At 40.6% G+C, this 13,145-nt stretch overlaps 1 protein-coding gene across 4 annotated transcripts in view; it reads right to left on the bottom strand.

Annotated features, from left to right (window-relative positions):
- SLC1A3 (solute carrier family 1 member 3) overlaps positions 1 to 13,145 on the bottom strand; it is a gene marked incomplete at both ends in the record, with an annotated part of 76,665 nt that overhangs the window by 51,054 nt on the left and 12,466 nt on the right. For 3 of the 4 annotated variants that reach the window (XM_084233463.1, XM_084233464.1, XM_084233466.1), the window contains one exon: positions 4,177 to 4,314. The exons of the other annotated variant lie outside the window; for it this stretch is intronic. In XM_084233463.1, the coding sequence (XP_084089589.1) occupies positions 4,177 to 4,314 (138 nt within the window). The remainder of the gene's footprint in view (positions 1 to 4,176; positions 4,315 to 13,145) is intronic. 4 annotated transcript variants of the gene reach the window in all.

Below are 13,145 nucleotides of genomic sequence, written 5' to 3'. Positions count from 1 at the left end.
TTGCTTTTGTATACTGTGTGATTTAATGGGTTCAGAGAAGATTCTCACTCCCTGTCCTTTCTGCATCTTTTTGGGGATGATATTTGTGTTCACGTATCCTTGTGTCTAGCCCAGGGCCTGACATAGTAAGAGCTCAATAAATAGCTGTGAATGAATGGCTGTTAAAAAATAAACTTCATTCACTTTATAATCCTACCTCCAGTGTGCCTACCACAGACCCCAGACACTGCTGCCACTTTTACTGTTTCTGCCGACACCCCTACCATCCCTTTTTACTTAGTCTGCGAAATTTCACAATTGCGAAAAGTTACACTCCCCCCTTTCAGAAAACTGGAGACACAAAAGATTTATTTGGAGGTAAATCATAGAGAAGGAATGTGCACTTAGAATAGAAAAGAGGCACTAGTTTTCTGAAAAGATTTCAAAGTAAGGAGGAGGTGATATGTTTATACAGCACAACCTGAAATGGAGTTTAATTATTATCTAGTGAGTTTAATCAGACTAAGTCAGTCAAACCAACTCATATTTCTGGCATGAAGTACCTAGTTTGGCTGCCTACCCCGACCAAATCAATAGAAATTGGCGCCAAATCCCTATTTTATTGTGTGGTGTGTTGGCACAGACATACTCTGCTTGTTAAAAAAAAAAAAAAAAAGGTACTTGAGTACAAATCTAGCCATTAGGCTTTCTCCCAGCTTCTCTCTGGCAGCTTCTGGAATGCTAATGTACACCAAGGATGTTTGGGAAGATTGATATTTCAGATTCAGGAAAAGGAAAATGTGGCTTACAGGGACTCTAGAGCTATAACTCACAAACACGGTGGTTTCGGAAACAAAAATTTAACTTGGATTTCTCAAATTTATGTGACTTTAGTACAGTTAAATGGACAGAATTTGCAAAATCAAAATCTAGTCTAAGAAATGCAATATAGTTTTTCATGCATTTTAATTTCTATTCTCACAAACCCAAGGACTGTTGAACTTAAGAGCACTAAATCTATCAAGCATTTTCCCATTGGGAAATACTCTCTGTGGAGAGCATGACCTCTGAGTTCCTATTCTAATGTTGGGTACAGAAAAGAGCGGTGTAACTCTTATGCAACATAGGTATACCTAGAAAATAGAGTGGAGCTGTTTAGGTAACAATAAATATGATGCTTGAGAGTTATTTCCATGTTAAGCTTTGGCTTAACTGTCAACAGTGGAATAAGGCAACATGTGACACCCAGTGACAGCCTGATAGCACAGGTCCAGCAGTGCATTTCCCATAATCAACAGCACCGATATTCAAACCTGAATTCTGATGGAATAATGCAAGTGTTGGATCAGCCCCACAAATACATTTTGTTTAGCTTGCAGTGTTTTGTCCTGTTAATTATATTGAATTATATTAAAAATCTGAAGGTTCTTAAAAATGTTTGAACTTCTGGATTCTTGATTCTTTTGAAAAATGGGAAGATTTGGCCCTTGTTGACACATGGCAACACTGACCAGAGCTGATACTTTTCAAGACACAGTAGTCCCTTTGCCTCTCTTTGTATACACTATTCTGCAGCTGGGTCACTTCACTTCTCACTCACCATCACACTTATTCCTGTTGCTTTTCCTGCTGAAGAGAACTATTTCTATGTATCCATGGCTTTATCAAAGTAGGACAACAATGAGGAACCTGAATGTCAGTTTCCTATATTGATGTTACTGCTTGCCTACCAGTTGCATTTGCCTTTGCTTTTCCATTCTAAAATGGTGGCCATACCTTTGCTCCCCTCTAGGCAGCTCAGTCTCCAAGAACATCTCTTGATCCACACAGGGAGTCTCGAGGTGGGTGTTCAATCTCTAGAAGTATCACCCCTCCTCCTCATTTCCATGGGTCATATCCCTCTTGGGTTCATAATCATTGTACTTAAAACTCTGAAGAAAATTCTTCTTGAATCATTCATTCCAATTGATCGTAAGTATCCAAGTTACTGGACAGCTTGGAAATTACTTCTTTAAGACTAACATCTTAAAAAGATCTTTAGAAAATTATGCCCCTCAAACTTCTGGTCTTCACAGGGTCTAAAGAAGAGCTGAGCCTCACTAAATTATCTCAACTTGCAATTAGGTTACATTTTAAAAGTTTACATAGGTTGCTGGCAACTGGCAATTTCTCCAAGGTTTCCCCACATATTTCTTTCTTTCTTTTTTTTTTTTTTTTTGTGGGACCCTTGCTGGCGGCCAGGGAACGAACCAGCGCTGCAGAGGCTGCGGGCAGCCTCGCAGCCCAGTGCTCAACTGCTGTGCCACCAGGGGAGGCCCTCCCACATATTTCTTTTTAACCATGCAAAAGGATTGCATCATAGTGTTTTATTTCTGCAAATTACTCTGTGAAAGCTCTTATTCCTCTGATAAAGTTATATATTAAGTATTAGAAAACACAAGAAAATTGCAATTCAAGGCAACTGTTAACTAGAATTGCTACTAAGGGAAATAATACTTTCTCTAGTTGTACTGAATGAGGGCTTTCCTCTTATAAAGGGTAACACAATTTTTGCCCAATTACAGAAAGCAGAAACTGCTAATTCTGGTCAGTCCTTGAAGAAATAGTGTTAGGAAATCCACGACCCCTTAGTATAGTATGAGGGAGACTGCAGTTACTCATTTCAGACTCCCACTAATAGAGAGGGCCAAGAAGAATTCCTTGCTCCATGAAATAATATGGTGGATATAAATTCTGTTCTGTAAGTGCTAACTGTGAAGAGTTTGCTTTCCAGAAAGATGGTATCACGTGGATAATAAGACAAGGATGTGCAATCATGTCAGATTTAATCTCTCTTCTATGATAAGAATTGTGGCTGCTACGATTACCTCTAGCCAGCAATGGATCAGGGCAGTTTCAACAAGTGCCCTAATCATCCTGCCTACATGATTGTTTTATGGGCCATCATCCTCCATATGGGCGTCCTTGGCATACAAGCAATCACTTGCTTAAAGCTCTGGACAAGTAGAAGCCAGCAGAGAAAAAAAAAAACAAAAAAAAACTGACATAGTTTCTGTCCAAGTAACGGCCAGCACTCCAAGGCATGTAGTGGCCAGAATCTTTCCCCACGACTTCGGAGTTGACCTATGAAGTTCTTATTACAGAGAGATCTTGAGAGAAGATTATAAATATCCTTGAGAACTCCCTGGGAGGAGGAAAGATCTCAGATCAGCTCACAAGGAGGCCGAGTGTTCTGCCTAAGGGAGGACGGTGAGCCAAGGGTGGGAAAGAGAACAGGGTCAGTAATACCTGAGTTCTGGGCTTTAGCTACAAACCCAGAAACCATCCTGCTGGGGCAGTGTCTATGGAAATTCCTTCTCCAAGTCAGAGATGTGCTGTGGGGAAAGAGAAGAGTGGGCAGGAAGGAACGTACAGTCACATTTTTTTTTTTTAATTACTTGGCTCTGTGTTCACCAATCACACACACAAATGCCTCTTTAACCATTTCCCATGCAGGAGTAAATTGTTAACTCACTGTCCTAGAAAACAGAATCCTGTCCTGCCAATTTTTCCACTCATTGAAAATCAAAGAATCTCACTAACAAAAGATCCAGACGGGGAAATCTCCCACCCCCTCCCCATTCTCCCACCAGCGTAAAAGGTCATGGGGGTGGGTGGGGACAACTGGAGAAGGAAATGAAATCATGCGGGTTCACCAGGAAAAGATAAAGTGTTGGTGGCAGCAGAGTTGGTGAGTGTGTTGTGGGCATTACCTCTTGATGAGGCTTCCAAGAAGGCTCCCGCTCAAGTCCTGGTGGCTCTGAGAACAAGCATTCTTGCATCAATAGCTAATAGGCTGTCCAACCAGATGTTATCTGGGTGGGATAAGAGGGTGAGAAAACAGACCTGTTGTACGCTGTTGTCAACTATATCGCTGTGGTCAGAGAAGGCTGGTTGTGTAGTGTTTAGCAGGGTGCCTCTTTGGGAGTGAGGCTGACCAATTACGTGGCTGTTTCAATCCGTTTCCTCTTGTGATTGGTAAAATACGAGAGTTATAATCATTCATGCATTACTAAAGCCTCCTTTCCATCATTTTGAAGGGACTTTTTTTTTTTTTTCTAGAACAGAGCATGCATCCAGCAGAAACATAAAGCATTTGCTTTTCTAAGCAATCTTTTGCCATAAGCACACTTAGGAAAAAAAAAAGGCATATGGTACCTGTGACAAGACTGGAGACGATAAGGGGTAACACCAGCATCTGTAACATCCTCATCAAAAGTTCCCCAGGAAAGGAGAAATACTTGACTTCCCGGTAGCTCATTTTGTATGGTCGGAGGGTAAATCCAAGGATTGTACCTGAAGGGAAAACAGGAGGAAAATGAAGACATTTTTGAAGCTGAAATAACAGCCATAGAAAAATGATCAGGTGTTTGGATGTTGGTTACGCCTGTCACATAGAGTCAATTGATTTTAAGCAGCGATATCTGGGCTGCTTTGGGAGAAATGGATGCATCTGTCGTTTCAACTTGTGTCTGGAAGGGTCTGTCTGAATCCAGGGGCTTCAAGTAGAATGTGGAGAAAAAAATGTTCCTGCTTTTAGCAAGTGAAACATTTCTTTGTCTAACTTGAATGGGGTGGAATCCAGGTTCACAGGACTCAGTGGAGTTACAAGGGAGGGGCATCACTGGAATGTATCCATGTATCCCTGTACCCAAGAACAAGGCAATAAAGAAAAATCCTGCTATAACCAAGTTCCTTTGTAATAACAGATGTTAGAACTGCTAATGTCATAACCACTTATACAAAGCAGTGAGATTTTCTTTTCTTTCTAATTAAAAAAACTTCTATTCACATTGTTAATCTAGTTTCATCCTGTCTGCACACCACACTTTCTGACTACATAGTCAAGATATTGCCTTGGTAGCAGTATTACACAGACTTGTTAGTGGTTGGCAAGAGCAGACTTCAAAATAAGCAGGCTTTTTCCCAAAAAATTTCCCTGAAAATTTAGGGGAATATAGGGGGGGAAAGCCAGTAAATTCCCTCTTCATTTTCTTTCTACCCCTGGAAGTTTGACATACACTTTTAAAAATACAGCTCGACACACAAATCAAATTATGTGTGATTTTTGAAATGTTTGGAAATTAACAAGAGTATTGAATTAAATTTGTTCCTTCTCCCTGTCCCCTAATTTATTTTCCTTTGTGCAAGGATAGGAACTTATTTTTATGTTTTAAATATTTTCAAAACCTGGCGTGCTATTACTAAGATTTGCAATTTTATTGGAAAAAAAAACACAAAACATGTAAACTATAGAAAAGTGTAAGTTATTTAAAAGCTAGAAGTTGGGGAAAGGGTAGTGAATACTAGGTAGACAAGTTCTCTTAAGGAAGCAAGCAGCCTTTAAAGAGTTTGAACCATCCTAACTTTTCCCCCCAAAGATTTATTTATTTACACATAGAAAAACTGGGGTGTAGACCAGAGGTAGGTGTGTGTGTGTGTGGAGGGGGGGTAGTTTGAGAGGATTCACCAGAGAGAGGAGAGTAGAACAGGCAGACTGACTGAAAATACACTGCTGAGGGGAGCAGCGAGCGAGACAGGAGAGGTCTGCTGCACCATGTGGATTGCTCCTGGCCAGCAGGGGATTGAACTTATGCTGCAGTGGCTGGCAATAGCTTGATAGCGCTGTCTTTAATGCCTGTGCCACCAGGAAGGCCCCATCCTAACTTCTTATGAAATGGGATCCTTTATGAAAGTTCATTTCAATTGTTTCTACAACTCCAATTTCGGTTGTTGGGTCTCAGCTACCAAGGACTATGCATTCTTTGAATATATGCTCTGATATTTTAATTAAGAGTCTGATTCTATGTGACTAGAAAATCTGACTAACCCAGTTTTCAGGGCCTTTAGGAAAACGTTTATTGCCTTCTTCCAATGCAACAATAAAATGTTTAAGGAAGAAAAGTTTACTTGGAAAATGTGGCGAAGTGGAGACAAAAGTATGCCCATATTGGTTGTACCACTTAAATAGCAAATAGCTCCTGCTCACTGAGCTCCTGCCACATGCCAGGCAGTGTTGTCAGCATGTTAGTAAATTTATCTTTATGTGTTCATAAATTTAATCCTTATAAAAACCCCAGGAACTAGGTACTATTCTACCATCAATTTCCTGATGGAGAAATCTCATTAGCGTGAACTGAAAACCTGCCCAAGACAAATAGCTGCTCTCTATCAAAGTCAAATATCTAATCAAGTGGCAGAGCTGGGATTTAGATCCAGGCAATCTGGACTCACATCTCACTTTCTAACCTCCCTCACATCCCTCCTGCCTCTGTGGCAAATGCAACAACTAATACTCCTAGTGATGCATCTGTAATTTGACCATAGCAAGCTGTTAGGAATCATCACTAGCTCCAATATAACAAGTTAAGATCAGCTTTGGCTTCACAAGTTCATTTCTAAGCTGCCTATCTGTTAGTAGAGCTATTATCCCCCATTCATCACTGTATTTACAAGGGTGGGTAGGAACCTGGCTAGTCCAGAAAACTTATTTAAATTATAATTTAGAAAAGAGAAAAGATAGAATTACTGCTCTACTAATGAGATAGGTTCTAAGGGCAAGAAACAAAGCAGTGTAGATAAAGGGTGAGATTATTGTCCCTAAATTCTAGGTACACTTGATTCCAACTCCCAGAGTCAAATCTGAGTCAACACTGAATCCATTCTTCTCTCTAAAACCAGAGTAGCCTCCTTTGCTCCTTGGATGCACCATGTACTTTCTCTCTTCTTCCCCATCAAACCATGACATTTAGGGCATTTACTCAGTGCAACCAGTATTCGCCTACATTTTAGGAGGGAAGTAAGCCATCTTAGTGAATGAATTATGGGCAACGAATGATTCTGGGCACCTTTTGAATGACAAAAGTCTCTTAAGTCTCTGACTTGCCAAATTAATCTCTCTCAGAGCAACAGCAACACTTTCAGGTAGGCAAAGTCTCATGAGGTGGAGATATTTTTTCTTCTGTCTCTTTCCAGTTAACAAGCTGGTCTTGCTTGGAAGTATAATCCTGGCCTTGGTTTTTCTAAGATGTGTAAGTTTCTTTACATTCCTCAGAGTTCTAAGAGCTGTTCTTTTAGGTAGAACAGCAGAAAGGTGATATCATTTATTTATAAGGGGTAGTTTTTTTAAAAAAGATTTATTTATTCATGCATACAAGAACCGGGGTACAGGCCAGAGGTGTGGGAGGGTGAGAGGATTCACTAGAGACAGAGCAGGGAACAGAACAGGTAGACTGACTGAAATACATTGCTGAGGGGAGCAGCGGGCGAGACAGGAGAGGTCTGCCGCGCCATGTGGGTATCTTGTCGGCCGGCTGGGATCGAACCCACACTGCAGAGGCTGCAGATAGCTTCACAGCACTGCACTCAACCCACTGTGCCACCAGGAGAGGCCCTTATAAGAGGTAGTTTTAGTTCAAATGCTTTGAAGTGTGGATTTATTGCAAATATATCTTGAATCAGTTTTGCCCCTGACTATGCTTTGATTTGTTTACAACTGAGCTGTTTATACTCTTGGGGAAGAGGAGATTATGTTGGGGCAGGAGGATATTCATTGAGCCCTTACTATGTGAATGGAGGATGATTCCAGCACAGATTTATGAAGTAGATATTGTCATGTCTATTTGACAGATCAATAAACTTACAGGCAGTGTGAACAAATGGGGAGCTAGTCAGCTAGTTATCAGGATCAAATCAAGAGGAAATGCCCCCAATGTGAAGACTGCTTTTTTGGGTAAGCAGCTCAGGTTTCTGATTACATTCTAGTTCAGCAAAGAAAAAGAGCTAGCATTCCCTCAACCCTACATGCAGACTTTTCAGAGCCTTCTACACCGCTCTTCCAACCAATTAGAGGGAGCAGGGCAAGGGGAGGCCTGCTTCCTTCTCTGGAGCAGCTCATTCACTGCCTCTGCAGAACTGAGCTCCATTAGTGCACACTTATTTGAAGCAAATTGATTGATATTCCCAGAGCTAACAAAAACCTTCATAACCACCTGATTGTTAGTTCACAAGAACAGACTCTTTATGATTGAATAATGTGCAAAAATAATAACAAAATTCAGAACATTTTCCCATCAGGATTTGTTAGAGCTGAAGCCAAGTTTGCATCTTGGTGACATTATACAATACGTAGATGTTAAGCGTAACAGCCAGACTGTACACGCTCACTCAAGAGTCTTATCTCATTCTTGTTTCAGCATTTTAACAGGATTTTCACAATCTAGGAAATATCTTAATTAAGGTGTTTAAGGTAATCAAAATTAACTGGACTGGTTGGGTGCTAGGAACAAAGATGCATTTTTATTTAAATACTTCTAATGTGAAAAGTTCAAGAAGTGAGTCCTTCAGGGGTTCATTGTCTCCCCTGGGGAGTCCATATAACAAACACTTCTTTGGAAGATTAAATATCACTTCAGTTTCTAAACTAAGACACAGTGTGCATACTGGAGCCTCAGAAAGAACACATCACTTACTTTTGAAGGCCAAACAGGCACAAGTTCAATGCTTAAGACCTACTTTAAGAATTTGGCCGATATTTGATCTGAAACAATTATGGATAATATTTAGAAACCAGAGAGATTGTAAAAGAATGAGACACATTTTGAAGTAAAATTTGGACTAAATCACCCAATTAAACTTTTGGTAGTGTTAACGTTTGAAATAGTAAAATTTTACTAATGTTTCTACCCTATCTATAAGCTCTGTGATGAAGAGATTGGCAGACCAAAACCTAAAATAATGACTCACAATGTATAATTCTCCAAAAAAAATAAGTATTTCCTCTAAAGAGCTCAGATGCCGCAGAGAATCAGAAGTAATAGTGGCCCTGATCTTGACAGAGACCTCACATTCTGAGGTTGCCATAAGAAAGCTACCAAATACCCACCCAGGAAGAACCAACTGGCTCTGCTTGATACGGCAAACCTGTCAGAGGGCATTTAAACTCCTACTCAGAAAAAAGCCTGGCTTCAAAAGGAATATACAGATTCAATGCTATTCCAATAAAAATTTCAATGTCATTCTTCAAAGAAATAGAACAATTATTGATGAAATTCATATGGAATCACCAAAAACCCCGAATAGCCAAAGCTCTCCTGCAAAAAAAAAAAAAAAAAAAAAAAAAAGGGAATGGAGGCATCACACTCCCAGACTTCAAACTATACTACAAAGCCATAATCATCAAAACTGCATGGTATTGGAACAAGAACAGACACACAGACCAATGGAATCGAATAGAAAATCCAGAAATAAACCCACAGATTTATGGTCAACTAATCTTTGACAAAGCAGCAAGGAATATGCATTGGAGCAAAGAAAGTTTGTTCAATAAATGGTGCTGGGAAAACTGGGTTGCTACATGCAAAAGAATCAAGCTTGACTACTACCTAACACTATGCACAAAAGCCAACTCAAAATGGATTAAAGAACTAGACATAATAGGGCCTCCCGAGTGGCGCAGCGGTTGAGTGCTGGGTTGCGAAGCTGCCCGCAGCCTCTGCAGTGCCGGTTCGATCCCCGGCTGCTCCCCGGCCACCGGAGGAGGGTCCCACATGGCGCGCAGACCTCTCCTGCCGCCCGCTGCTCCCCTCAGCAGTGTACTTCGGTCCTTCTGCCTGCTCTGCTCCCCGCTCTGGCTCTGGGGAATCCTCTCACCCTCCCGCGCTTCTAACTGTACCCAGTGCTTGTATGCATGTATGTATAAGTCAATCAATCAATCAATCAATCAATAAATCTTTAAAAAAAAAAAAGAACTAGACATAAGACCTGAACCCATAAAATACATAGACGGAAATATACATTATATGCACATCAAAGACATCTTTACAGACACATCACCCAAAGCAGTGATAGTGAAGGCAAAGATAAACAGCTGGGACTACATCAAATTAAAGAGCTTCTGCACAGCAAAAGAGACAATAGCAAAAACAAAGAGAAACCCCACCCACTGGGAGAACATTTTTGCACACAACACTAATGATAAAGGACTGATCACAAAAATCTACAAAGAGCTGATGAGACTCAACAAAAACAAAGAAAATAAACCAGTCAAAAAATGGGCAGAAGAGCTAAAAAGAAACTTCTCTGAAGAGGAAATGCAAATGGCCAACAGGCATATGAAAAAATGTTCAACATCACTTGTAATCAGGGAAATGCAAATCAAAACTTCCATGAGATACCATCTTACACCAGTGAGAATGGCACATATTAAAAAAACTAGCAACAACAAATGCTGGCGAGGGTGTGGAGAAAAAGGAACTCTCCTGCACTGTTGGTGGGAGTGCAAACTGGTCCAACCACTATGGAGAGCTGTGTGGAGATTTCTGGACCTACTAAACATAGAGCTTCCACATGATCCAGCAATTCTACTCCTAGGTATTTACCCAAAGGACACAGAAACATCAATTCCAAAGAACACCTGCACCCCTATGTTTATAGCAGCACTATTTACAATAGCTAAGCTTTGGAAACAGCCCAAATGCCCAAAAATAGATGACTGGATCAAGAAGATGTGGTCCATATACACCATGGAATATTACTCAGCATTCCAAAAAGATAAACACATGCAATTTGCAACAACATGGATGGCGCTGGAAGGGATCATGCTCAGCGAAATAAGCCAGAAAGAAAAAGAAAAATACCGGATGGTCTCACTTATAGCAGGAATCTAGAAAACTTAAATAAGGGACCAGGAAAAAGAATAACTATAAGAAAGAAAATATCAAAATCAACAAACAACTTGAACCAGAGACACTCTATGGGGGGGTGAGGGGCGGGGAAAGGAGGGCTTGGGGTCAAAATAAGGGGGTTGTAATTGTATGGGCAATATAAAAATAAAATTTAAATAAAAAAATAAAATAAAAATAAAAACCATTATTAACTTAAAAAAAAAAAAGTATTCCAGGTCATAAATGCTAATAGCCCCACTTACAATGTTGGAATGAAGCTTCAGATCTACATGCAAAGGAAGTGGTAAATAAGAAAATACAAAACCAATTATTTCCTTTTCATATTATTCTACACACTAAATAAAAGTCAGGAACAAATCATCTATAAACAAAAGGTTACTGAAATTGGTACAACGTGTGTCTGCCAATTTGTATACTAATATAATAAATTATACTAATCATTTCACAAAGCACCATGGAAAAGGTTGTGCAATTTAAAAAAAAAAAAGTTATTTTAGCCTCTGTAGTGACCCATAAAGAAAAAGGGGCATTTATGACATAGCAAAAACTAAACAGACATTAAAAATAAAATGAAAATTTTGAGAGAAATTCTTCACCCAAGGGGGGGGAAAAAAAAAAAGAAAAAGCCTGGCTTGCAGATTTTCTGTCAGAAAGGGCGTTATATACAACATGATGCCGCTGGTTTTATGTGACAAAATATTACTATTTCTCAACCAGGATCTTTTCATTTATGTAGCAACTCCCACTAGCACTACCTTGTCTCACGATTACCAGAATCTACTTTGTGATGTAACAAAAACACAGGAGTGACAATCATCACCTTTGCCTTTAATCAAGGTCACACTCAACAAGTAAATTGCACAGGGCAGGTAGGGCTCTGTCTAATTGGCAAAGCTGCTTCTCTTGCTGTGTAGACACACAGAACAGATGCTCTAACAGATGTTTGGTGAACAAATGACTTGGGATTCTAGTCCTATCCCTGCCTTTAACTCTCCGTGTCCTGCCCTAGACCTCAGTTCTCCCTCTAATTTCCAAACAAAGATGCTCCAATATGTAAACATCACCCTCCCTCTTGACTACAGTAGGGTAGTAGCCTTCTAATTGATATCCCTAGTCCACTTTACAGCTCCCCCATACCACCCCCCTGCAACCTATTCAAAAGGTAATACACAGAGAGACCCCTTTAAATCTAAGCCTGAAAGTCACTCCTCTCTGCTCCCTTTACCAGCTCCTCCTCCCCACAGAGCGGAAGCCCAAGGCCAAGCAGTGGCTGCACCTGGGCACCTGGAGCTTCCCCAGCTCCCTCAAGCTTTGAACCCCTCTACTCTCCTTGCGTCTGTATCAGCAATTGCCTCCTTGTCCTTCCATCACCTAAGACATGCTTCTGCTTAAGGCCCTTGAACAGACTCTTCCTTCTGTCTTGAATATTCTTTCCAGATAGTCACAAGGTTTACTTCCTTTAAGACTTAGTTTAATGTCACTTTTTAAATGAGGTCTACTCTGAATTTTCTTCTCTCAGCTGAATTTGTTTCAGTAGTTCTTATCACCTTCCAAACTACAAGTTTCTTTCATGATTGTTGTTTCTGCCTGCTTAAAAGGTAAGCTCCATAGAGTTAGGGTCTTTTTTTTTTTTTTTTTTTTGCTTGTCAGTTCACTAACATAATATCTAAGATTCTAAAATAATTGCTGGCATATAACAGGTGCTCAATATATTATCCAATAACTGAACAAACCGAAGGGCTTATTCTCTTTCTGAGGCTTTAATATCCACAATTGCCTGACAGCTGCACCCCCCCCCCCCACCCCACGGGTGTTGAACTGGTTTCCTGAATGGAGGAGTTCCTTTAATCTGTGTTCCAAGGGAAATCTTAATTCCTTGTACTCTGTGAGCATAGTAACTTACCTGAGGAACATCTCTTCTCTCCTCTTCCAAACTGATCTCTCTCTCGGGATCTGTGAAACTGGATCCGGACTGAACTAGAGTTTCTTCTATGCTTAGTTTTCTGGCTTCACAAACTAGGAGTGATAGCTCCTGATCCCAAATTCTCTTGCATGGCAAGTTTTTTTTTTGAAGGTAAAGGAGAGCAGGTGTGATGCTGAGAATTAAGGGTAAGGGTTCTGGACCTAATTCTGCCATAAGTAGATACTTAAAAGATTTCATGCTTGGGCCTCCCCGGTGGCACAGTGGTTGAGCACTGGGTTGCAAAGCTGCCCGCAGCCTCTGCAGCGCCAGTTCAATCCCTGGCCACCGGGTGAGGGTCCCACATAGCGCGCAGACCTCTCCTGCCGCCCGCTGCTCCCCTCAGCAGTGTACTTCGTCAGTCGGCCTGTTCTGCTCTCCGCTCTGACTCTGGTGAATTCTCTCACCCTCCTGTGCTTCTGACTGTACCCAGTGCTTGTATAAATAAGTAAGTAAATCTTTAAAAAAAAAAAAAAAGATTT

This window comes from Talpa europaea, assembly GCF_964194135.1.
Source record: "Talpa europaea genome assembly, chromosome: 5".
In the NCBI taxonomy this organism is placed as follows: domain Eukaryota; kingdom Metazoa; phylum Chordata; class Mammalia; order Eulipotyphla; family Talpidae; genus Talpa; species Talpa europaea.
This window is presented reverse-complemented; position numbering and strand designations above follow the sequence as displayed.